Source organism: Babylonia areolata, chromosome 8 (assembly GCF_041734735.1).
Source record: "Babylonia areolata isolate BAREFJ2019XMU chromosome 8, ASM4173473v1, whole genome shotgun sequence".
Classification (NCBI taxonomy): Eukaryota; Metazoa; Mollusca; class Gastropoda; order Neogastropoda; family Buccinidae; genus Babylonia; species Babylonia areolata.
Genome location: NC_134883.1, coordinates 26,320,219 through 26,346,029, shown reverse-complemented (window position 1 = coordinate 26,346,029; position 25,811 = coordinate 26,320,219). Strand labels below are relative to the sequence as shown.

Below are 25,811 nucleotides of genomic sequence, written 5' to 3'. Positions count from 1 at the left end.
GCCATATGGGTGCTTATCATATATTTCTGTGTTTCAACAATATTGCAACACACAGTACACATCATACATGTGAAAGACTACCTAAAGTGTTTTGTTTTAGGGAGTCATACTATCGACTTTTGTGTGTGTGATGTGGGTTGTTTGTTGTTAATGTGATGATTAAGGATCTTTAATTATTTGACCTTGTGCTATTTACAAGGTTCAGCTAGAATAGTTGAAATGACCTGGAATGGAAAATCTCACTTACACGTGTAATACTGACCAATTCAATTTACTGATTAAATCCATGTCTTACATGGGGCATTCATTTTTGTATTCTCAGTGATTTTACTATTTTTTTGATGACAGTATTTGCTGATGAAACTTTGATTTGGTTTTTTCAGCATTAACTTAACTGACTGGATGTGTATAGCAAAAGGAATTATCCCTTGATTCTTGCGAGAAAAGCAGCTCAGTGGCAGAAAAAACAACACCAGATCTCTGTCTCTTGCTGATACCAACAATGTGTACAGATTTATCCTCAACTATGCAGAGGATAATGCTGTCAGTCTTCCAGGAAGAGTGCCAGGCTTCCATCGTGATGACATCCTCCTGCTGCCATCAAGCACCCCAAAGAGCAAAGTGCACAGAGACTTCCTTGACAGTGCTGCAGTTGCAGGTGAAGTTTTTTTTGTTTTTGTTTTTTTCTGTCATAGTATTCTTTTAAGGCATTCACGGAGTGTGTCCAAATATGATTATGATAAAATGAATAAGAATAACAGGCCTAGTGATAAATAATAATAATAAGTAGAATAAGAATAATAGGCCTAGTGATAATAAGTAAATAACACTTTCATACTGACTGCAGCATTATTCCAGTTTCTATATTTTAATTGTTTTTGTTTCAGGGGAGGAGGACAAAGTGTTTACTGGAAACAGTTTTGGTTTCAGCATGTAAGATAGGACAAGTGTGAACCACTTTAGAACTGTTGTTAGTACAAAAATGTTATTCTTAAATCTATGCAACTGATAAATGATTAACCATATTTAAACAACAAAAAATCAGTTACATGCAAAATAGTATTTGTCATGATTGTGTTTAGAGATTTCTTATAGGAAATTAATGCTGCTGTTCCTGGAGAAAGCGTGACACATAATATTTTAATGTTTCCATAACACATCAGATTAGATTTGTTTGGATGTGCAAGACTCTGCCTCACTTATTATCTTTTAAGTTTTCATGTCACCTGCCCAATAACTAATTTATATTAGATTTTTTTTTCTGTGATATGTTTTTTTTAGTTATATGTCTCATTAAATTCCAGGATTCCGACCTGTTGCGGCCTCTACATTCAGGAGGATCTGGGCAGCACTACTCCCATTTGTTGTGGTTGCACGTCCCATGACAGACTTGTGCTGGGTCTGTCAGAAGAACATGCACCACATCTACAGGAGTGCCAACCTCAGCGACGAGGAGAAAGGTGAGCTGCTCACTGCTCAACAGGCTCACCTCAGTCGTGTGGAGGAAGAACGACGGTTCTACAGGACCATGACAGCGGCATGCAAGGCAGTGGTGCAGGAACAGGGAATTCAGGAGCTGAGTGCAAGCCCCAGCAACAGCAGAGCCTGTTCCATGCACTACTCTTTTGACTTTGCCCAACAAGTCCACCTTCCACACAGCCCCTACCAGCCTGGGCCTCTCTATTTTTTAACCCCAAGGAAAGTGGGCATCTTTGGGGTTTGCTGTGAGGGACTTCCTCAGCAGATAAACTATCTGATCGATGAAGGAGCATCCTCCAGCAAAGGATCCAATGCTGTTGTATCGTACCTCCACCACTTCTTCAACAACTATGGAGTGGGAGAGCAGCACTGTGATCTGCATTGTGACAATTGTTCGGGACAAAACAAAAACAGATTTGTTTTGTGGTACTGTGCTTGGCGGGTGTTGATGGGCAAACATTCCTCAATCGGTCTGCACTTCATGCCTCCTGGACACACAAAATTCGCTCCGGACTGGTGCTTCGGTCTCTTGAAGCGAGCATTTAGGAGAGCTGAAGTACATTGTCTTCAGGACCTGTGTGATGTGGTGCAGGACAGTACACCTGTGAAACACATCAACAGGGCACAGGTTGTGAAGGGGGAGGCACAGGATGCCAGAACACAGGTGGACGTGTTTGACTGGCAGCAATTTTTTGGCCATCATTTCCGTACATTGCCTGGAATTAAGAAGATTGGTCATTTTCGCTTCTCATCAGACAGGCCCGGATGCATGATGTACAGGGAAACTCTGGCAGACCAGGAAACAGTGTTTCCTTTAGTTGATGAAGATAAGGTGGCTACTGTTCTGAGGGAGCTTCCCAATGAGCCAGCCATCATACCACCTCCAGGCCTGTCTCTTGAGAGGCAAAATTACCTGTACAAAAACATCAGAAGTTTTGTGCGGGAAGATGCAAAGGACATTTTGACGCCAGAGCCAAGATATTGAAACTCATAGCTGTCATGTGTGAAGGTCTGACAAACCATTTTCTCTTTTGGAGCATACTGTATAGAACTTTGCATGTGTGCCTGACATGGACTTCAAGAGATTCATTTCGTTACTGAAGGAGGCGTCAAAGTATGTGGACCGTGCTTGGTGAATGTGAAATAATTGTATACGCTACACCAAATCTACTTATAAAAAATAATATTTTTAAAATATAAAGAGAGAGAGTGAGTTAGAGAGAAAAAGATATTTCAGAAGACTTCAGTATGTGTGTGTGGACTTATTCAGCATATCGACATGAGAAATTTCAGGTATGTGAATTTTTTGTTTCATATTGTTTTGTGAAATTCGTGATTTTTGGTTGTTGTGGGGTAGAGGTGTCATTTACTACTTTTTTTTCTTTGGTCACTGCATGTTACTGTTTAGGTTTTGGGCTTTGTACTAGAACTACCATACACCAGATCAGATTCAAAGTGAACTAAAGACTGCCTCAGTCTTACATGATAGATTCCTCCCTGAAAGATATAAAAATTATTTTTATTACACTTACAGCAAAATAACTGTCTGTTCTAAACTTTGATAATATGTTTGAACATATAACCAGATGATGATCAGTGTACATGCTTTAGAGAAATCATGAATAGCCAGCTACAGTGAATGCTTCAGTGTGCACTTTTATGTAAAATCTTTGCATACAAAATCGGTTAAAAATGTAAATTAATGATAAATTATACATTTCTTTTTGGTTTGGTTTGAAACAGGAAGGGGTGATAATGATTTTCACCAAGTTTCATTCATTTTAGTGAAGAAATAACCTCCGTTGCTATGGACATTTTATCAGGATAGCTCTGCCAACTTAAAGTGGCATTTTCTCAAAATGGCCGTCATGCTACATACTGTTTTTAAACTAATATAACTTTTGTTTGAATAAACCTACATGAAAACAAAGTATATGTTTGTGAAGCTTTATTTCTCTAGTTTTTGATTATGCAAATATCTGAAAATCTTCAAAATGACACTTAATGTACCCTTTGTGGGATCGCCTCACATATATGGTGTGTGTGTGGGGTGTGAGTATATATGTGGTGTATGTGCGTGTGTGTGTTTGTGTGTGTGTGTGTGTGTGTGTAACACTCAAATCTATTTAAAAAACAAACAAACTTACATGAATATCTATACTGATAATATAAAAAGAAAATATCTGAATAATACAAATGCAGGCATACATGCATGTACAAGCATACTCACACACATATTTATACAAGTTATGCATGCATGCACATAAGCATATACAGACACACACACATGTTAAAACAAAACCCAACAAATTATAGATATAAACATTTTTTTATTGCTATTTTTTATCATTCATTTTCAGTATGAATTCATAGTCTGTGAACATTATTGTTAGAATAGAGTTAGCTGGGACGAGAATCAAAACGATCAAATGAAAGAAAGATAATTTTGAACACATGATTAATTCAGATTATGACTTTCGGAAGTAGAATGGTTTTCTCTCATTCTCATCTGTCAAAAATTCATTTTTCTTGTTTTGTCTTATTGATTTTTTTGTCTTTTGTTTTGATGCCTGAAGCTGATTTGTAAGACCAGAAGGCATAAGTATGGACTTTTCCTTTCCAGGTCTTTTTGGAGGTAAACTACGGTTGGAGATCAACTCATTTTTTTCCTGCTCTTTTTGTGGTGAGTTGATCCAGTGGTTGTCTTTCATGCAAAACAGTACAACACGGCTTGGTCATGCACACATCCACATGCACACAAATACATGAGCAAATGCACACAACACACGCACACACGCATGCACGCATGCACGCACGCACGCACGCACGCGCACGCGCGCGCATACACAGATAACATGCATGGACGCTCATACATGCAAATGCAACATATGAGCTCATGTGTTGATACATGGAGACACACACAGCTATCTATGTATACGAAGGTTTCAGCTGACGCACAGATGCTCACACTTCTCTTGCTCTCATACAAACAGACATTCACATCCCCTGATTGACCCTGCTCATTTCTCAAACTACTTATGACACACACACAGACACACACACACAGACACACACACGCACCCCCACACACAAAATACACACTCTTACTCAACATGATCCGATGATGAATGAATATTCTGATTACAGTTTGGGATGGGTGCCATTGTCCTGATGTTCTACCAGTCTTCGGATGAAAGTGGACCAAACACCAATGGCAAAAGTGAGAAGTTTGGCATATCACAGTTTTTCCGTTTGTCGCTGTATCAGGCATAAGGGCATAGAAAAAAGCATGAATGTCCGTGGGAGCTGAGATTTCAAAAGTGATATGATTATGCATCCTGTCAAGAATTTGACGAGGAAAATGTTGAGTTGTTCTTTGCATGGGAAATGTTGATAGATTTGAAACTAACATGTTCCTCTTAACTGAATGGATTTGGAAAAATGCATGATTGTGAATGAATATCTGTATGTAGCTGCATATATGAGTGCTCATGTAAATGCTTATGTAAGAGTGCACGTGTGTGTGTGTACATATGCATGTATTCATCAGCATGTGTATGTTTGAATGGCTGCGTCTAAGTAAATATTGTTCATACACAGAAGTGTATGTGTGTGTCTTTATGTGTTTGAGAAACTGCATAATGGATGGGAGATCTTAAACACCTCTTAACTCAATCTGGACGAATAGTTCTCTCCCTTGCTTTTCTCTACAGACAACCCATTTGTTAGGGTTAGGAAAAAAAATCACAAAAAATACAAAACATAAAGTAACTGAATGAAACTCACTGTACTTGACCCACTGACCCCTCTCCTCATGTTGTGTGAATGCCCACCCCGCTCCCTCTTCACTGCTCTTAGAAGCTGAGTCACCATCAGTAACTTCTTGCTGGTAGCTTTCTTCACTGCAGATACTTTATTCAACGTCTTCATCATCCTCGTCAATGTCGAAACCTTCAGTTTGAAGCATTTCATTCACTATAGCAGCGGTAAAAGCCACTGCCGTGATCAAGTTTGCTCCAAAAATTTCCACTTGTATCGCCAGCGACGCCATTTTCGATATGTATACAGATTAGCTTGTCTTGTGGGGTCCTGAACTTACTGGCTCGCTGTGGAGTGTGTTGTTATGAAATCTAATGAAGAAACTTTCCATTCAGCCCTTGACACGTTCGCAATGCCCGTTGTAGCTGTGATTGTTATGCTACCCCATGAGGAAAACGTGGAAAACGTTATCGGGAACGCTACCTTACGTCAGGAACGCTATTGTGTTCCATCATCCGGAGTGAGTTAATGTGGCTAGATAAGCAGATGAGTAGCCACTGGTTCTAAGAAACCTATGCCATGATGATGATATGGATACTTATATTGCGCTTGGTTGGAGACCAAGCTCTAAGCATTATACAAACACAGTCGTTTGCACAATAGGCTGCCTACCTGGGTAGACCCAACTGAAAGCTGCCATTGGGTGCTCATCATTCATTTCCTGTGTCATTCAATCAAGTTTCAGTCACGCACACATACACACTCATACAGATGTAACATTTTTTACGCCTATGACTGTTTTGTTTATAGGGAGTCATATTTCCACTTTCAGGGATGTGCATGCTGGGTATGTTCTTGTTTCCATAAACCACCAAATGCTGACATGGATTACAGGATCTTTTACATGTGTATTTGATCTTCTGCTTGTGTATTTACACAAAGGGGGTTCAGGCACTAGCTAGTCTGCATACGCACTGACCTGGGAGATCGGAAAAATCTCCACCCTTTACCCACCAGGTGTCATTACTGAGATTCAAATCTGGGACCCTCAGATTGAAAATCCAGTGCTTTAACCACTGGGCTGCCATTCATTTTTGCTATTCCTCAGTGATTTTACATAATTCTGTTTGACTGAAACGTGATTTAGCGAGTGATGAAATTTAGATTTGCTGTGATTTTTCATCAGTTTACTTCACTGAGTCCTGTGGTTAAGCAAGGAATTATCTTCCTTTGATTTTCTTGCAGAAAAAGTCAGCCTCAGTGGAAGAAAAAGGACAGAGGGTACCATTTTCTGTTCTGTTGGTTTATTCGTTTTATTTAGACTTGCAAACTGCTACATTTTCAGTTTACAGCATGCTAAATTGAGCTTCAGAATGTTAGATTGTAATGTTCACAAGAAAAATGCTGTTGAGGTTGCTAAAATCTGTAATCAAAAAGGAAAGAAATGGCATAAAAAACTGATTGTTTTCTGGCTGGACATTTCAAAAAGAGTTTTGGAGTTGTCTTTTGTGAAGTGTCTGTGTTGAAAAGTCATTATAATGACAGGAAATGATTGAAATATTGATAAATATGACCGTAAAATATGCCTGAGTTTTGACAGGTGCAATAGCCAAGTGGTTAAAGCGTTGGACTTTCAATCTGAGGGTCCTGGGTTCAAATCTTGGTAACGGCGCCTGGTGGGTAAATGGTGGAGGTTTTTCCGATCTCCCAGGTCAACATATGTGCAGACCTGCTTGTGCCTGAAACCCCTTTGTGTGTATACGCAAGGAGAAGATCAAATACACATGTTAAAGATCCTGTGATCAATGTCGGCGTTCGGTGGGTTATGGAAAAAAGAACATACCCAGCATGCACACCCCCGAAAATGGAGTGTAGCTGCCAAAATGGCTGGGTGAAAATGGTCATACACGTAAAAGCCCACTCGTGTATATACGAGTGAACGTGGGAGTTGCAAACCTCGAACGAAGAAGAAGTCTGAGTTTTGAAACAGTCATGTGGTGATGTGAGTGATAGTTGCTGTATCTACTGAAAGACACTTATTTTGCTACTCTGAAATAATAAAAATGCTAATTTCAAGTCTAGTAGTTATCATTTGGCAGGTCTGTTGGTTTATTTCGTTCATTTTTCAGTTGACTGTTTTGTTTGTTGGTAATTCTTGCATTTGTTTGATCATTCATTTATCAGTCAGTTTTGATTTGGTATTTGATCCTGTTTCAGGCAAAAGTGAGGAGAGTATGTGACAGAAAATCCAAACAGCTTTTCCTTATCAATAGTGCTTGGAAAATGCATGTACATGGGTCAGCCTATGTTTCTGTATGCCTGCATCATTCCCTCAGTTGTTTCTGACTGCCCTAAATCTCACACCTGAGTCTGCTTTCCCATGTTTCATCATGTTTCCTCAAACAACACAACTTCAAACGTCAAACAGCATATGTTTAGACAACACATCTTTGTGATGTTGGAAGGAGTGTTATTTGAAGAAGTGGTATTGTGTGAAGGAACTTCAGACATCCTGGTGCAGAGTCCTGATGCTTCTTTGAACTGACAGCATGATAATCCTGCCTCTCCCCTCTCCCTGTCATCCATGCCAGACCATGTATAGCCTGGATTTGATCTTGTCTGTGTGTCTCCCCCCCATACCCCCTCTCCCCCCCCCAACCCCTCCCCCAAGCAGTAAAGCATCACCACAAGCTTTATGATAATGATAATAATGTACTTTTGTTTAGTGCCCTTTCTCTCTAAGAGCTCAGGGTGCATTATATGAAAGAAAATGTTACAAATTACATGAATTATTCATGACCACTCTTCCTCCACCTCCCCCTGCTCTCCCTCTCTCGTTCTTCTTACATAAAAAGTGAGCTGACAGGCATGGGGTGGTGTTGGAGGAGAAGAAGGAGGAAACGTAGAGAGCTTACAGATAAGTTTTAAAAAGATGACTTTTTAGTGAAGAGTGAAACATGGTAGATATGGAGTCAGATGAAGGGATATGTGGAAGGCTGTTCCAGATAGGAGGATCAGCAAAGAGGAAAGAACATCCACCATAGGTTCGTGTACTGACATGAGGGATTTTCAGAATATATAAGTCATAGAAAGAGCAGGGAGTTTCTGAGGGAGTGTAAGCACTGATGAGGTCAAAAAGATAGGTAGGTCCACTGGAGTGGAAAGCAGAAAAGCAGAGCCAAGCAACGTACATGATTAAGATTATCCACTTATTTGGAAATCATCTGTCTTCATCCCCCCTTGCCCCCCATGCTCCAAGCAGTGAAGTGTCATCACAAGCTCTGTGATTATGATTATCTACTCGTTTGGAAAATGTCTGTGTCTTCACCCCCACTCCACACCCCCTCTCTCATGCCCCAACAGATAATTGTCACCACAAGCTATACGATTATCATCATACACTTCTTTGGCCTTAGACACACCTAAATGCCAGAAAGCATTCTGTCTTGTTTAACATGAAAGTATAGTGTATGATAGATTACACAGAACGTTATTGAATCTCAAGTTATTTTATCTCTTTTTTTTTTTTCACTCTCCACATCAGATTCATCATCTTCGGAAAGTAAGTTATATGTGTAGTATTGTTTGTCATCATTTAACTGAACTCACTGTTCTGCCCTTTGTTACATGTTTGTTTTGTGGGTTCTTTCATGGTTCTTACTTCTGGGTGTGTAGTTGAACAGGTAACAATAATTCACTTTTTGTGCACATTCAGTTGTGAAGATGGTGAAGGGTGATCTGATTGCTTTGTGAACATCTATTTACTGTATTTTGTCAATGAGCAGTGTATATGTTGTGTGCAGATGTTTTTTTAATATAAATATATATTTTCCAAAATTAACTCTCTTTTTTTCACTTTCCAGCTTCTTCTTTCTTTCCTGAACACTTGCTTTTCCTTTTGCTTATTCTGTGTCTGCTCGATCTCTTTGCAGCTTTTGACACAATAGATCAGGATAAACTTCTCAACCGTCTTCATCACACTTTTGAAATCTCTGGCACAGCCCTCACTTGGTTCAAATCTTGTCTTTCCAGTCACACTCAAATAGTGTTCATCTCGAGTTCTCATTCTGAATCCAGACCTCTTCCTGTGCGATATGGTGTTCCCCAAGGTTCAGTTCTTGGTTGAATACTATTTAGTCTGTACATTCAGCCACTGTCCAACAACATCAGTGAACATCGATGTGATTGTCACCAGTTTGCAGATGACACCCAGCTGACAAAAGCTTCTTCCCCAAGTTCTTTTTGTTATCCTTTGCAAAAACATAGTTGCAGTGAAAGATTGGATGCTGACTAACAAGCTCAGACTCAATGATGTCAAGACAGAAGCCATGCATGTAGGATCTGGATCTGTGCTTTATCATGTTTTGGACCATACCTAGACTGCCTGCAGTGCTGTTGTCAACTTTCAAACTTCTGTCAGAAACCTAGGTGCATATTTTGATTCAGCTCTGTCAGTGCATGACCGTGCCAGTGATTTATGCAAAACTGCAAACTTCCAACTGAGAAAAATCTGTACCATTTGACATATCTGACATTTGAAGCAACCTCTCAGCTTGTCTGTTCCTTGATTCTCAGTCATATTGACTACTGCAATTCACTACTCCCTGGTTTGCCTTCTGATCTGATATCACGCCTTCAGATGATCTTGAACAATGCTGCCAGAGTCGTTCTCAAAAAGTCAAAAAAAAGATCATGTTACCCCTCTCTTGTGTCAACTTCATTGTTTGCCCATCCAGTACAGAATTCAGTACAAAATTGCCATATTGGTTTATCGCCATTTTGAAGGTTCCCTCCCTTCTTACTTATCTTCTGTCCTTCATATTTACACTCTGTCCTGTTCTCGCAGGTCTTCTGGAGAAAAGCTGCTTCGAATCCCCAAAGTCTCTTGAAAGACATTTGGTCAAAGGGCTTTTCAGTATCAAACACCTTCTGTTTGGAATTCTCTTTCTCTGGATCTCTGGCACTCTCCAACTCTGTCCTCTTTCAAAAGCTGACCCCCTCCCCCTCATTATTTCCCTCCTGTCCTCTGTTTTGTAGGAGAGAAAGTTTATACATAATATATACATCTATATCTGTATCTATATATATCTATATCTACCTATCTATATCTATATATATATATATATATATATATATATATATATATATATAAGAAATATGTATAAAAATCAGGATTAGTACAAGTACAAAGAATATTACTAACTTCAAGTCAGTAAAGACAATGTGGCATGAATAATGATTAAAAAAAAAAAAAAATCTTTAAATGCATTTGTTTGTCATTAAGTACAATTGATCATGCTTGGCTACGTATTTATTTGGAGATAACTTCCTTTTCCTTAATCATTTCTTTTGCAAGTCTATCTGGTTATATTATTTAGAAATAACTTTATTTTCTGTAATCAACAAACTATTTATACTGAAGTTAATGTAAATTGTTTTGAAAATTGTTATCATGTGACAGTGTGTGTTATTTAGCTTGTAGATTTGCAAAGGCTTGGATGAGCTATCACGAACTTTTGCTAGAATAATTTTATATATATATATATATATATATATATATATATATATATATATATATATATATATATATATGTGTGTGTGTGTGTGTGTGTGTGTGTGTGAAATTTAAGATAAATATATATATGTTCAAAAAAATAAAATAAAACTGTAGTAATAGATATGTTTTTTTAAGGTGTTTTTTTTTTGTTTTTGTCTTTTAATGAGTGAATCAGGCTGTGCATGTGTATGTGTGTGTGAGAGAGAGAGAGAGCTTTATTTTGACATCTTTTTTTTTTATATGTGTGTATATGTTTCAATTAAACAAAAGAAAAAAAAAAACCCTCTTCAAAACACAAGCAGGCTGCAGTATACGTTTAGTACTGGTGGTCTTTCTCCCACTTGCCCTTATTTCCAACCCCGTCCCACCTTTGCAGTATAGTTTTAGGACTAGTGGTCTTTCTCCCACTTGACCTTATTTCCATCCCCATCCCACCTTTGCAGTACAGTTTTAGTATTGGCGGTCTCTCTCCCACTTGACCTTATTTCCAACCCCGTCCCACCTTTGCAGTATAGTTTTAGGACTGGTGGTCTTTCTCCCACTTGTCCTTATTTCCAACCCCGTCCCACCTTTGCAGTATACTTTTAGTATTGGTGGTCTTTCTCCCACTTGCCCTCATTTTCAACCCATTCCCACCTTTGCAGTATACTTTTAGTACTGGTGGTCTCTCTCCCACTTGCCCTTATTTCCAACCCCGTCCCACCTTTGCAGGTTGATCTGGACTTCTCACCTGGACTGGAATTGATGGACAACTATATTATGTGGGAATTGAAGGTCAACCATATAATGTGAAAACGTACATGCAGAGCAGACAGGATACTGCTCTCTGTATTCGAATATGGCCTAAAACATTATGAAATTATGCAACATTTTGATCTGCTTGTGTATTCATACCGGAGTTGTTGGCTGTATCAGGATCGTCAGTTTAAGAACTGACTGAGCATTTTCGTTGGTTATTACTATGGTGACTGTTAACATGTTTCTCAATTAAGTCATGAGTTATGACATAAGGTAATACATAAAAAAAGAAGAAGAAGATATATATATATATATATATATATATAGAGAGAGAGAGAGAGAGAGAGAGATTTGTGTAGATTTGATTAGATTTATAGATATATATTCTACACATATGAATAGATAGAGAGCAGTTTTTGTATCTGTCATTAAGAAAATAATCATGGTCTCTAAGGTAATCTTCCTTGGCTGTGGCATCCTAAAATCCGTGAGGTGGTATGGTTCACATGTGTATTGCACTTTGAATAATTGACTTGATATTACCCTTTGAAATTGAGCTGAATGTGAAGGACATACCTTTGGACAGTGGAGCAACTGTGACAACATTTTTGCATATTTATACTGCAGAAAGTGTGAAGTCTGGACAGACTGGGGAAGTGGTTACCATGTGGGAACTGTGGAAAATTCCGTGAGTGTTGGTGTGTGTGTGTGTGTGTGTATGGCTAGTGTGTGTGTGTGTCTGTGTCTGTGTGCAGGTGCATGCGTGCATGTTAGTTGTAGACTTATTTGTGTGTGTGTGTGTGTGTGATTTTGGACAAAAGTAGGAAAAAATTTTTAAAAAATCTATAAATGCATTCATTCCAGTCCTTTCATTATTCTTGTGCATGTGTGCACATGAGTGTGCATCTGTGTATTCACGAGTGTGCATCTGTTATGTTTCACAGTTTGTATGTGTGCAGTCATCGTATATAATATTTATCTATCTTTGTCTGTATATATGTATATATACATTGTATGTTTGCTTGTACATGATCGAGTCAGGGAGAGCATGTAAAACTTACCTATATTTCTGTTGGAATTTGTTTGTTTTAGTGATACTGATTGGTTGTGCAAGTGGCTGAATGTGCACGTTTGCTTTCAGGATGGTAATGGAATCGGCTCTGGGAATGTTTTGCCTCAAGGTGGTTCGCTACTGCATGTATATGTGGCTGCCTATGTACCTGCTACAACAGGTGTGTGTGTGTGCGTGTGTGCGTGTGTGTGTGCGTGTGTGTGTGTGTGCATGTGTGAGTATGTGTGTGTGTGTACGTGCGTGTGTGTGTGTGTGTGTGTGTGTGTGTGCGTGTGTGAGTGTGTGTGTGCGTGCGTGTGTGTGCAGAGGTATGCATGATGACATTTTGAGTAAATATTTTAATTTTGTTAGTATATAGAGACACTGCTGGTGTTGATACTTGTAAAACAATTTCCTGATATATGTTCTTGTGTGGAAAAATTCAGTTATTGTATGCTTGCAATATCTTTCAGACACAAACTAACACACACTGGCATACAAGTTCTCATCAAACACACCCTGCACACACTTTCTGAGTCTCCATGTCACAAATATATATATATACCCTCTCTTTGCCTCATTCTGTGTGTACTTTCATTAAGTTAGCACATGCACATACTTTCTGTGTTTACATACATGCACCCCTTCCTGATGCATTGATGTAATTTCCACCTACCCTTTCTTCAAGTTTCTTGACAAGCATTCAGTGCATGTAATATCAAATTATAGGAATGAATTATTTCTGAAAAAGACCGTAGATAAGCACCAGTTCCATTACATAAGCTGATTTAGTTTCATGCCACAGAATTTAACAGGTGTGGGCTGAAAAAAACAAACAAACAAACAAACTTGCAATGATTATTTCAGCTGAATTACCCCCAGAGTACGGCAGGAATGTTGTCCACTACGTTTGAGATAGGAGGAGTGGTGGGCACTGCTCTTATTGGCTTGGTTATTGACCGGTGAGTAGAACTTGAGTTTGTGGTTGGAGAGAAAGACACAGAGAGATGGAAAGGTTGTGTGTGTGTGCAAATGTGTGAAGGGGAGCATATGCAGTTGCGTCATGTTTTGTATGAGTTAGTGTATGTATCATCATTTACAGGATAGATTATATCTTTGTGTGTATGTGTGTGAGTGTGTGCATGTCAGCATGCACTCATGTGTTAATGCATGTCAGTGTATATATATAAATACATACATATGTATATATGTACACACACACATACACACATATATGTATACATTTACATCTCTCTCTCCCCCCCCCCCCCTCTCTCTCTGTGTATGTATATATTAAAAAAAAAAAAAAAAAAAAATATATATATATATATATATATATATATATATATATATATACACACACATATATATACCTGAAAGCAGACTTGGTAAGCAGTCAAGTGTATATTTTGACACAGACCATTTTACACTCAGGCACGCTAACAGACATCCTCTTTCCGCTGCTGTTTCAGTGTTTTCAATGGCAGAAGCATGCTGGGGACAGGCTTGTCGATGTTGTCATCATCAGTAGCGCTGATCCTGTTCACCCTGACGGGGACATGGGGAATGTTCTTTAACATCATCTTCTTGTTCCTGGCCGGGGCCTTCAATGCTGGTCCCGATTCTATCCTGGGTAAGCAGGATGCTGTTGTGACTTGAAATGTTCGTCTGCTGTCTTCTTGTTTTCACCGACTGGCTAGATGTTGTTTTTTGTTGTTGTTTTTTTGTTTGTTTGGTTGTTTTTTTGGGGGGGTTTTCCAGACTTTCTCGGGTCGACCACCATTTTATTTTGTATATATATTCATTTTGACAATTCAGAATATATGTAGATGGGGGCGTGGGGGTGGGGGGATCTGAATACAGTGAACAGTAAATAACAGATGTAAGTCGTTATATATTATAGTCCATTACACAATCCACTCAAAAAGAGACAATAATCAATACCCTGCTACCGACTGGCTAGATGTTTGTACAGTTTTTGTAAATCATCCTGTTTGGATTTTCAGTGTGTGTGTGTGTGTGTGTGCGTTCATGTTTGTGTTCATGGTAACTTTTAACATTTGCAATTTTCTTCATGTATTGCTTGAAATAGGCATTGACAGAAACCTGGCATTTACTTTTAACTTAGGCATTTCTTTTTTTTCATGTACTGCTAGAATTAGGCATCGACAAAAACTTATCATTTTGTGATAGAAATGAAAGAGAGAAAAAAAGTTTTTTCCTTTTTGTGTTAAGATTGAACGCAATCCAAACGCTTCCAAATGGTTGAACGCAATCCAAACGCTTCCAGATGGATGAATAAAGATGTATTGTACAAAATTCATTATACCACAACAGTTATAACAAATAGAATAATGATTTTAATGACAAAGAGTGAAGGCTGAACAATAATAAGTAATACTTATATCTGATTGGTTGTTAATCAGGTGGGGCCATTCCGGCAGAGATTGCCCAGAAAGACGGAAGGAATGCAGCGGGGGCCATGATTGGCTTCGTTAATGGTATGTCCACTTGCAGGAATTGGTTTAACTCTCTCGGGACGACAAGTTTTCTCCCTTGTTTTTCCCCACAGAAGGCCCATTTGTTAGGGTTTGGAAAAAAATTGCAAAAAATACAAAATACAGAGTAAGGAAATGAAACTTTCAGAACTGGTTTATTATGTGTTGAGCTATTACATATATATATATATCTATATATTAAAAAAAAAAATCAAATTTCTCATCTTATTTTTACAGTTTTGCCATATGTAGAAAATAATGCCAAATTTTCACCCAGAATCACCATACCCATGCTCGTTTTCTGCATTAAATTCACTTTCTTCTTCGTCATCATCCACCTCTTCAATGTCCGACCCTTCAGTTTGTAGCATGTCAAGTACTTTGGCAACACTAAAACGTTGCCTTCATTGCCTTGTTCGCTCCAAAACATTTTGAGAAGAGCCCGCTTTGCTAACAGGCTGGCACGCGAGCAGACGACCGGTCAGCGACTTTGTCAGCGTGTGTGCGAGACGGGCCACACATGGCAGGCTGGCCAATCATACCATTCGATTGTGGAGTGACCCAGAATAGCGCACTCTGCTTGGCTAATCACAAAATCACGTGTAGAGTGCGTGATGGATTTTTATTTTTTGAAAATGCTATTCCATTCCGTCGTCTGAAACCGAATACATTTTATGTAGGAATGCTCATGCATTCCTTTGTCTGGAGAGAGTGAAACAGTATTTTATTTGGAACACGTCACAATACAACACAGATATCGATGAACAGGACAACAAGAAAATCTTATATAAAGTCCTGTCCTGATACATGTACATACTGAATATGTGACGGATATCATGATAACTAGAAGTTAAGACTTGCAGGAGTTCAAAACTGTCTTTTAGGAAGATTTTGCTATGGTAGACAGTGCTGTTGTAATGTTATTTGTGGGTTTGTGTGCTGAACTAGGGGTGTTATTCTGTATGTAAAACATACATTATATACAAACACTCACTTGACAGTTTGACACCATGTCTGTGTGCTGAATATTGTGTAGTCTGTAAATTAAACACACTCGCTCATACACACACACACATGTACACATGCACAATTGCACACAGAAAGATGGCTTGATACAAGAAAAAAAGCAGTTGTTGCTTATTCAGTTTACCATCTTTAAATAAACTTTCACACACACATACACACACACACCGTTATTAAAACAGAATTTCATCTTACACACACACACACACACACACACACACTGTTTTACCACGCCTCACACAAATCTGTCACATGTCAGGTTTTGGCAGTCTGGGCTCCTGCCTGGAGGGACCACTGGTAGGGTTCATATCAACCTACTATGGCTGGGGCAGTGTGATCTACCTTATGACGGGACTGTCCGCGCTCGGGGCCCTGGCCGTGTTCCGCGCTGCGCGTGTGAACACCAAGATGCCCCAGATCCCTGAGGGACCCACTGTTTGAACATCCAGGTCGCCCCTGTGTTTTGTTTTTTGTTGTTTGTTTTTCCACTGACGTAATGAGCTTGCATTGTAGGGTGTGGATTTGGTGTAGCTTTTCTTAAAGCTGTTTTGTGTCCGGGTATTTCTATTTGTTGGTAAAATGTTGTTCTTGAAGAAAGAAAAAAAAACCCACAGCTTTGGAGTGATGAATCTTTTTTTTTTTTTTTTCTTTTTTTTTAAACAGTATGTACAGCATTTGTCAAAGGGTTGACATGTTTAAAGTAATTACTTTGTCTTACCTGGGGATAGCACTTTCACTGATTGTCTGTGGGATGAAACAGTATGTACAATATTTGTCAAAGGGTTGACATGTTTAAAGTAATTACTTTGTCTTGCCTGGGGATAGCACTTTCACTGATTTTCTGTGGGATGAAACAGTATGTACAATATTTGTCAAAGGGTTGACATGTTTAAAGTAATTACTTTGTCTTGCCTGGGGATAGCACTTTCACTGATTTTCTGTGGGATGAACTGATGTGATTGCACTCACATGTGGCTGAACTTTGGTGCAGCTTACTATCAGGTGTGATTGAACCTAGGTACTGCTGCACTTTGGTATGACTGAAGTCGGTATAGCCGTACTTGTATGGCTGATCTCAGGTGTGCTTGGATTTGGGTATGGCTGAATCAGGTGCAGTTGCACTCAGGGTGGGACTGAACTTTTCACTTTTTTTTTTTTTTTAATTTTTTTTTTAATAAACAGGGTAGGACTGATAAGTCTCTTTTTTTTCCCCTTTTTTTTTTTTTTTTTCCTTTTTCTGAACTTTTTTTTAAAAAGAGGGTAGAGCTGAACTTTTCACTTTCTCCCTCTTTTTATACTTTTATTATCATTACATATTTCTAAGCAGGGTAGGACTGAACTTTTCTCTGTTTTTTCTTTCTTAAAAAAAACAAAGATAGTAAGGTCTGCATCACTGTATGACAGTCATCTGGATGGTGCACAACACGTGATGATGTAAGGCTGAAAAACAGGTATTTTAATTAGTTTTTTGATAACATGATATGCCCAATATATGCCACAGTCAAACAAGTATCTGATTATCATCATATATGTGTAAACATATCGGGTCATCTACACTTCAGGGTGAACCGAAAATGCATTCAGTGAAACCCACTTTTCAGCATGCTCATTATGTTTACACTAACAACTTGTAAATTGTGTTTATTTTAATGGACACTCATGACAAGTTTTGACGAACGCAGATAATGCATCCTGGCAATGCTCACAACACAGCACGCAGTTTAACCCTTTCACCGCCAGTCAATTTAGAGTAAAAAAATTCCCTTGTGGTATAAACACAGAAAAGACTGTGGCTAAGAATAGCTGGGGATTCCCCATGCGATGTATAGAAAATATGGCCTATCCTACCACCGAACATTAAGAGCAGTAGGTTCATGGATAACAGACCAATGAATGGTCACCTTTCAGTGACATGGGTCCTCTACCACGCTTGTGCATAAATGCAAGCTTGGCGGTGAAAGGGTTAAGCTGTGGTGTGGTCCGCTGAAAGAAAACATGACAAAGTTCGAGGACGGAGGTCCTGTGGTGGTTGTTGTGGTGGTTGTGAAAGTCAGACCTGTGCAGGTTTGTGCAAAAGACTGGATCTCTTGTTTACTCTTGTATTTATTAGCTTTGTTGCAACAGCTGCATCCACAAAGTGTGCCCTGTGGGCAGTGGGTTGCATGTGTACTGATTTCATCCTGATCAGTGACACTGCACAGTGGTACATTTGTGATAAAGAAATCCATTTCTTTTTAGATCACATTTTTCGGCTTCCTCATGCTCCCAATGAAATGAAAAGTATAGTTTCTGCTTTCCAGTTGGTTGTAATTGTAAAAATGCATTTTAATATGTTCTTGGTTTGTGGTATATGTGTGTATATGTGTGTGAGTGTGTGTGCGTGTGTGTGTGTGTGTGTGTGTGTTGCCTGAAATGGAAACTCAGAATAAGACAAAAAGTGTTATTTTTTTCATATTGGTAAGAATCTTTGCAATGTTTTTACTTTTAGTGGTCTTTTATTTGAAGTTGTTTATTCATTTATACGTTGTTGATTCATTTAGATATATTGGTATTGAGTTCAGTGGAAATCAGTTCATTCTAAAGAAATCTCTGAATCCAAAATCAGTTTTTATTTCTTTTATTTTGTTGAAAGCAGGGTGTACAGTGTTTGAAAGTTGGGAAGACGAGCGCAATAGTCGAATGGTTAAAGCGTTGGACTTTCAGTCTGAGGGTCCCGGGTTTGAATCACGGTAACGGCGCCTGGTGAGTAAAGGATGGAGATTTTTCCGATCTCCCAGGTCAACATATGTGCAGACCTGCTTGCGCCTGAACCCCCTTCATGTTGCAGATGATCAAATACGCACATTAAAGATCCTGTAATCCATGTCAGTGTTCGGTGGTTTATGGAAACAAGAACATACCCAGCATGCACAGTCCGGAAAACGGAGTATGGCAGCTTATATGGCGGGGTAAAAACAGTCATACACATAAAAGCCCACTCACGCACATATGTATGAAATGGGAGTTGCAGCCCATGAACAAAGAAGAAGAAGAAAGTATGGAGATTTTTCAAAAAGAGGATTGTCTGTGTATCTGATTTTTTACCAGTCTCGTTCATTTTTAATTTCTTTTACATTTGAATTTTGGTGTAAAATTCTTATATTGTTACTTGATATTCTTCATGCCCCAAAAGGGTTTGCAGGATTAAATATTTCAGGTCAAACACTACCATCATTCATATCCTATGTTGCAACTGTGAGGTAAACTGAGAGCAGTCATATTCCAGATTTCTACCAGCAGTCATCCGTGAGGTACACAGGCAGACTAGGGAAGAGCATATTTCCACTGCTGTCCTAGTGTTGTGCAATTACTGGAATATTACATATCTCTTTGTAGCTCTGTTTAAGTTCCCTTTAATGTGCATCTCCAACCTGAACTGCAGTGACTGGAACATCTTCAGTCTTCAAATTGGAAGGTCAGCCGTCATTACTGACTATTAATGACCTGTGTGCGCAGAGGCGTAAATACCTAACTAAAACCTAATTAGACCTATCTTTTCCTCCGGAGGGGGTGACAATGAGAAAGAGCATGTATACATACTCTCTCCCACCGTCACTCGCAGCGTCCCTCCGGGAAAAAAAAAAAAAAAAAAAAAAGGGGGGAGGGGTGACTAAACTGTGATCTTGTTCAGCTCCCTCTTGAAAGCTGCCAAGGAGGGAGCCTCTGCTGCTGTTGCAGGCAGGGAGTTCCAGACGGGGATGGTTGATGGGAAAAAACTGTATTTATAAGGGTCAGAGGAGGAGCTAAGATGGACAAATTTGTGTCGATGATTTGATCTTGTTCTGCCGGATCCTTTCTTGAGAAATTTGTCTGGAGGGATGTCTACAATGCCGTTGACCATTTTATACATCAGGGTCAGCCTTTGTCTGTTCCGCCGTGATTCGAGGGATTCCCATCCTAGTTCTTGCAGCATGTGTGTTACGCTGCTGGTCCGCCCGTAGTCACTGTGTACATAACGTGCTGCTCTTCTTTGCACCATTTCAATCTTGTTCTTTTGACCTTCTTTGTACGGGCTCCAGACTGATGAACAATACTCCAGGTGCGGGCGTACAAGAGTTTGGTAGGCATTGGCTTTGGTGGTTTTATTGGATGTTTTTAGATTCCTTTTTAGGAAGCCTACCATGCTATTGGCTTTGTTGGTGACTCTTGTAACATGTTCTTTCCAGTTTAGATCATTTCTTATGTCGACGCCGAGATATTTTGCGCTGTCAACATGCTCGAGGGTGTGTCCTTTTAATTTGTAGTTGTAGCTGATGGGGTTCCTTGATGTTGTACAGGTAAGGACATTACATTTTTCTGGGTGGAATTCCATTCCCCAACGCTGTTCCCAGTCAGACAGGGTGTTGAGGTCTCGTTGGAACATTTTACAGTCTTGGATTGTCTTGATGGTGGAGTAGACTATACAGTCATCAGCGAACAATCTAATATTGGCCTTGATGTTCTGAGGCAGATCGTTGATGTAAATCAGAAATAGGATGGGGCCTAGAACTGTCCCCTGTGGGACTCCGCTGATGACAGGTGCTGGCTCAGATTTTTCGCCATCAACTACGACTATTTGGGTGCGGTCAGAAAGGTATGCCTTGATCCAGTCTAACGTCGATCCTCGTATACCATAATGGTCTAGCTTACGGAGGAGGCGTTTGTGGGGGACCTTGTCAAAGGCTTTGGAGAAGTCCAGGATTACCATGTCGGTCTGCTGTCTGTTGTCCTGGTTTTTGGCGATGTCTTGGAACAATGTTAGCAGTTGAGTTTCGCAACTCCTTCTGGCTCTAAACCCATGTTGTGCGTTATCAAGTATTTCATGTTGGGTCAGATGGCGCATGATGTTGCTTGCGAGGATGTGTTCTTGCATCTTACAGCATATGCTGGTGAGGGAGACTGGTCTGTAGTTAGCAGCAGAGTTACGATTGCCCTTTTTGAAAACTGCTGTCACGTTCGCCATTTTCCAGTCGTCTGGTACACATCCATCTGCCAGTGATTTGGTGAAGATAATAGAGAGCAGGGGCGCGATCTCATCTGCGCACTCTTTCAACACTTTTGCTGGAATCTCATCAGGTCCTGCTGCTTTATATGGGTTGATGTTCTTCAGCAATTTGCGTACCCCTTCCTTGTCGATCGTGATCTCGGCCATTGCAGGGTAGGACACTCCCGATGGTGTTGGGATTTTGCTGCTTTTTTCTCTCGTGAAGACTGACTTGTACTGGTGGTTTAGAATGTTGGCCTTTTCTTTTGGGGATGCAAATAATCTTCCTTGGTCTCGAAGTGGAGATACCCCTGTACTGTCACGTCTGAGAGATTTGATGTAATTCCAGAATCGCTTTTGGTTGCTCCCTTTCAACTGCTCATCATCGCTTTTGGGAGGATCAATGATGTTGTTGATGTAAGTCCAGTATGCATGACGTTGTTCCCGCTGTACTTTGCCCTTCATCTGTAGGTACTGTCGTCTTACTGAGGGGTCAGATGAGGTTTTGCTCTTTCTAAATTTCCGAGCGAGTTTTCTTTTCATTGACTTGATGTGGGGGGTAATCCATGGTTTATGGCTGGATTTGTTTCGGACAGTTTTTGAGGGGATGTGTTCCTTCACGAGGGAGTGGATTATGGTTTTAAACCTTTCCCAAAGTTCGCAAACGCTAAGCGTGGCTGATGTCTCGATGAAGGAGTCTTGGGCGTCAGACAATTTTTCTTTTATTATGTTGAAGTCTGCTTTTTGGAAATTTGGTACTATTCTGGAGGGATGTTTCGTGTAGTATGGTCGGAGAGATGACTCGATGAAGATTGCTTCATGTTCCGACACTCCTTACTCTCTTTGTTGCTCTGTTTTAGTTCCCTTTAATGTGCACCTCCAACCTGAACTGCAGTGACTGGAATATCACTTTGTTGCTCTGTTTTAGTTCCCTTTAATGTGCATCTCCAACCTGAACTGAACTTTGTGTCCTAGTTCATTCGGCATTGATTCAGACGTTGTAATGGGGAACAAGAACGCACAATGCTGACGGCTTTCCTGTCTGAAAGGGAGGGGCTGGGAGGAGGAGATGGGGGCTGTGCAGTAATGTCTGGAACGTGGTGGGCATGGCTCAGCCCTGCTCTTTAGCAGGGCCCAACATGGCCACAGGCCATGGAGGGTTGTTTTTTTCATTTTTTGTGTTTTTTTTTTTTCTTTCTTTTTTTTTCTTCTTTTTTTACTCAAAGGTTTACAGATACAGAATTTATATGTTTTGTGCATTAGAAACTATAGGGTAAGCATATGATTAACTTCTAAGTACTGACAAGTCCACAACAGCAAAACAATATATGCTCAATGGCAAAATTCCAAGGTAGCATTGCATAGTTTAATCTTCTATTAAACAGTTATAAAGTGCCTTTTTTCCACAAACTTGTTATATTCCATAGTTATGCTAAATGCATACTTGTCTACTTCATATGCCTGTTTGAGGTCTTTTTTGAACATTTGTAGTGTTGGTTTTACTTTGTTGATTCTACATTTGTATACATAGAATTAAGCTATCAATAAAATATATGAGAAACATTCATCAGTTTTCATTTTGTTATGTCCAAAAAGCACCAGTGTCACCATGTCTATCACAATGTAAACACTTTTCTTTTAAATATCTCACTAACTCCATCCAAAAATGTTGTACATGGTTACATTCCCATAGATAATGCAGAATTGTATCTCTCCCTTCCTTACAAAAATTACACATATTATCTGGGAGTATTCCCATCTTCATCAAAACAGACTTTGTCACAAGAATATGATAATTTTCATCTGGAACCATTTTAACCTTATGGATTTTTTTTTTTTTTTTTTTTTTTTTTTAATGTTTTTCCAGTCAAGCATGTTTTCAAAAATCAAGTCCCAATTTTTACAGGCATTGGTTTTTCGGGTTTTCCAATTATTATTTAGTAGAAACATTTCGTTCCTCTTTGGGCCTTTATCATTGCAGTATATGCTTTATTGAAGCTGATTCCATTGTGATCATTTTTTTCAAATGTTATGTTCTTTTCTCTTAAAAAAGCTTTTAACTGAATTAAAACAACCAAAGTATTCTAACATTGGGATTCGATTTTCAGTTTTATCTTGGAATTCTTGAATATTGAAAAAAATTCCATTCCTTTCACAGTGTCTTTCACATAATAGACATCTTTTCTGACCCAATCTTCAAAATACAAGACTTTACCATCAATCTTAAATTTGTTATTAAAAAACAAAGGTTCCATCAAAAGATCTTGCTTAACTTGTATATCAGTTTTGTCATAAAATTCCGAGTAGTTACGAAACACATCTTTCCAAAAGGGGTTTATTATACATCCTCCAACTGTAAGAACTATTGGGCCATATTCTTGTAACATTTCAGCTTCTGGACATTCTTTTGATAATATAACTAGTTTTCCATTTTGGACGATATGACATATTGTAGCATTTTTTCAACCATGTGAGTTTTAAAGATTTTATGAATGATAGAATATGTGGAATACCCCTGTTTTGTACACTGTGCACTGCCACTGATCTTTTAACTTTGTCCCCCCCCCCTTTTTTTTTTTATCCCATACAAGTTTAAAACACATTTTTGGCAATTCTTGAACACTGTTATCTGGTGGATTTGGAAGCATAATCCATAAATAAATTAATTTTGACAAGATAATCGACTTAAGAACTGCTACTCTTCCTAGAGGTGTAACTGGTCTTTTTTTCCACACGTTAAACAGTTTTTTTTATTTCATTGAACTTATCAGTTATATTTAAATCCGTTATATTACGCACATCGTTAGTAAACCAGAGCCCTAGGATTTTAAACTGTGGTGGATTCCAATTCATTTTCAACTTTGATAGATAAACTGTGTCACAATTACGCTTATTTCCCAGCCATACATTGCATGTTTTTCATGATTTAATTTGAATCCTGAAACTGTTTCAAAATCTTCTAGTTCTTTGAACAGGTCTCATTGTGATTTTTTGTCACCCTCTAAAAAATAAGACGTATCATCAGCAAACTGGCTAATTTTAAATTCTACCTCTGATATCTTAATAGCTTTTATGTTTTTATTTTGACGAATTTTGCAAGCCATTATCTCTGCGCACAAAATAAACAAATATGATGAGAGTGGGTCTCCCTGTCTACAGCCTTGTTCAATCTGTATACTTGTAGATACTTTACTATTAACTACTATTGAGGATTTCATATTGGTGTAGAACGCTTCTACCCATCTACGAATATCCTCACCAAAACCCAAATGTTTTAAAACTTTATGCATATATTTCCAACTAACTGAATCGAAAGCCTTCTCAAAATCTATTGAAACTAATAGTCCTGGTAGATTTTGTTTCCTCCAGGTAATAGATTATATCATAAATAAGCCTTAGATTATCTCATATATATGTGTCAGATACAAAACCCGTTTGATCTTCATTAATAAGTTTATCCAGGACTGTTCTCATTCTATTTGCGATACAGGTAAGGCCAATTTTATGTTACGTTTAACAGTGATATTGGACGCCAGTTTTTAAGATATCCTCTGGGTTTGTCTCCTTTTGGTTGTCAAATTATGATACCTTCTCTCTGTGTAATGGACATCTCTTTTTTCTCAAACCCTTCATTTAAAGATCGTACAACAAAACCACCTAGCTGTTTCCAGAAAAATTTATAGAAATCAATTGTCATTCCATCTGTTCCTGGCTTTTACCATTTTTTAAAAATGTTTTTTAGTGCTAGTGATGCCTCTTTCAAAGTTAATTTACCTTCTATCAAGTTGGCTTCCGTCTCTGTTAGTTTAGGCGAATTATTAACATACTTTTCTAACTTAAAAGTAAAAGTGAAAAAAACACACACAAAAACACAAACAAACAAAAACAAGAACAACAACAACAAAAAACCAAAACAAAACAAAACACCACCACAATATTACTTTTATCATGCATTTCAAAAACAGCGAATGAAACCACTTCCTGTTGGGAAGAGAGGCCCGGAGTTCTGTTCTGCATTTCAAATCACACTGCATCCCTCCCCAATCAAACAATACACACACATTGAAGAAAGAAAAATCGAAACACCACGACACCCCACTTCCCCTTTAAGTTTGAATCTTGGCATCATTGACATCAAATAGTTTACCAAGTGAAGCAACGGAGGAGCACAAATTTTTGTCTTGCTATGACTGCACTTGCTACGTGTTATTACGATGCGCGCGTTCTTGAAGGGTTGGATGCAAACGTGTGTATGTGTGTGCGTGCGTGCGTGCTTATGCATATGCTTGCGTGCACGCACGCACGCACGCATGTGTGTGTGTTGAACTAGAAATGAATCGTGATTACAATTCCTTCTCACATTTTAAAGAAAACTTTAGTATATGCTCTGTTATCTAATATTCCATATCTGCCCGGCACACACACACACAAAAAAAGGTTTTTGATATTTTGATAAATTCACTCTTTGATCTGTTACTCTCGAATGTTTGTCAGACATTTTTCATCTGTTTAAAGATGTCACTTTTTGAATATATCTCATGGAAAAGAAAAATTTTGTGCAATGAGTAATGAAACTGTAATGAGACTGTTAACAGTAGATATAAAAAAAAAAGAAAAAGAAAGAAAATAAAGAGGTATTGATAACAGGATTGAGGGGTTTAAGTGAACAACACACATCCCACTTTGAACAGTGCATATATAGTT

The 25,811-nt window shown here is 38.8% G+C and overlaps 2 protein-coding genes and 1 long non-coding RNA gene across 4 annotated transcripts in view; 2 read left to right on the top strand and 1 right to left on the bottom strand.

The window, feature by feature from the left end:
- LOC143284689 (uncharacterized) overlaps positions 1 to 17,351 on the top strand; it is a 29,479-nt gene extending 12,128 nt beyond the window's left edge. The window contains exons 7-15 of one of the 2 annotated variants that reach the window (XM_076591620.1): positions 4,103 to 4,162; positions 4,627 to 4,699; positions 8,783 to 8,800; positions 12,161 to 12,221; positions 12,675 to 12,765; positions 13,452 to 13,546; positions 14,057 to 14,217; positions 15,011 to 15,085; positions 16,365 to 17,351. In XM_076591620.1, coding sequence (XP_076447735.1) covers positions 4,103 to 4,162; positions 4,627 to 4,699; positions 8,783 to 8,800; positions 12,161 to 12,221; positions 12,675 to 12,765; positions 13,452 to 13,546; positions 14,057 to 14,217; positions 15,011 to 15,085; positions 16,365 to 16,546 — 816 coding nt within the window. In that variant the 3' untranslated portion in view covers positions 16,547 to 17,351. The remainder of the gene's footprint in view (positions 1 to 4,102; positions 4,163 to 4,626; positions 4,700 to 8,782; positions 8,801 to 12,160; positions 12,222 to 12,674; positions 12,766 to 13,451; positions 13,547 to 14,056; positions 14,218 to 15,010; positions 15,086 to 16,364) is intronic. The other variant, XM_076591621.1, reaches the window with a different exon arrangement.
- Positions 471 to 3,508, top strand: LOC143285109 (uncharacterized). Its single transcript, XM_076592322.1, has 2 exons — positions 471 to 658; positions 1,305 to 3,508. The coding sequence occupies exon 2, from the start codon at positions 1,382 to 1,384 to the stop codon at positions 2,462 to 2,464; it is 1,083 nt and encodes a 360-aa protein (XP_076448437.1). The 5' UTR covers positions 471 to 658; positions 1,305 to 1,381; the 3' UTR covers positions 2,465 to 3,508.
- Positions 17,352 to 17,468: 117 nt separating the features above from the next.
- LOC143284690 (uncharacterized) lies at positions 17,469 to 23,507 on the bottom strand. The gene is made up of 2 exons (XR_013055597.1): positions 21,992 to 23,507; positions 17,469 to 19,515 (listed from the first exon to the last, which is right to left on the bottom strand). It is a non-coding gene; the product is annotated as an uncharacterized LOC143284690 (long non-coding RNA).
- Between the last annotated feature and the right edge of the window lie 2,304 nt (positions 23,508 to 25,811).

Excerpts from the sequence above, each read along its gene's own strand:
- LOC143285109 (XM_076592322.1), top strand. The coding sequence starts at position 1,382 with ATGACAGACTTGTGCTGGGTCTGTCAGAAGAACATGCACCACATCTAC.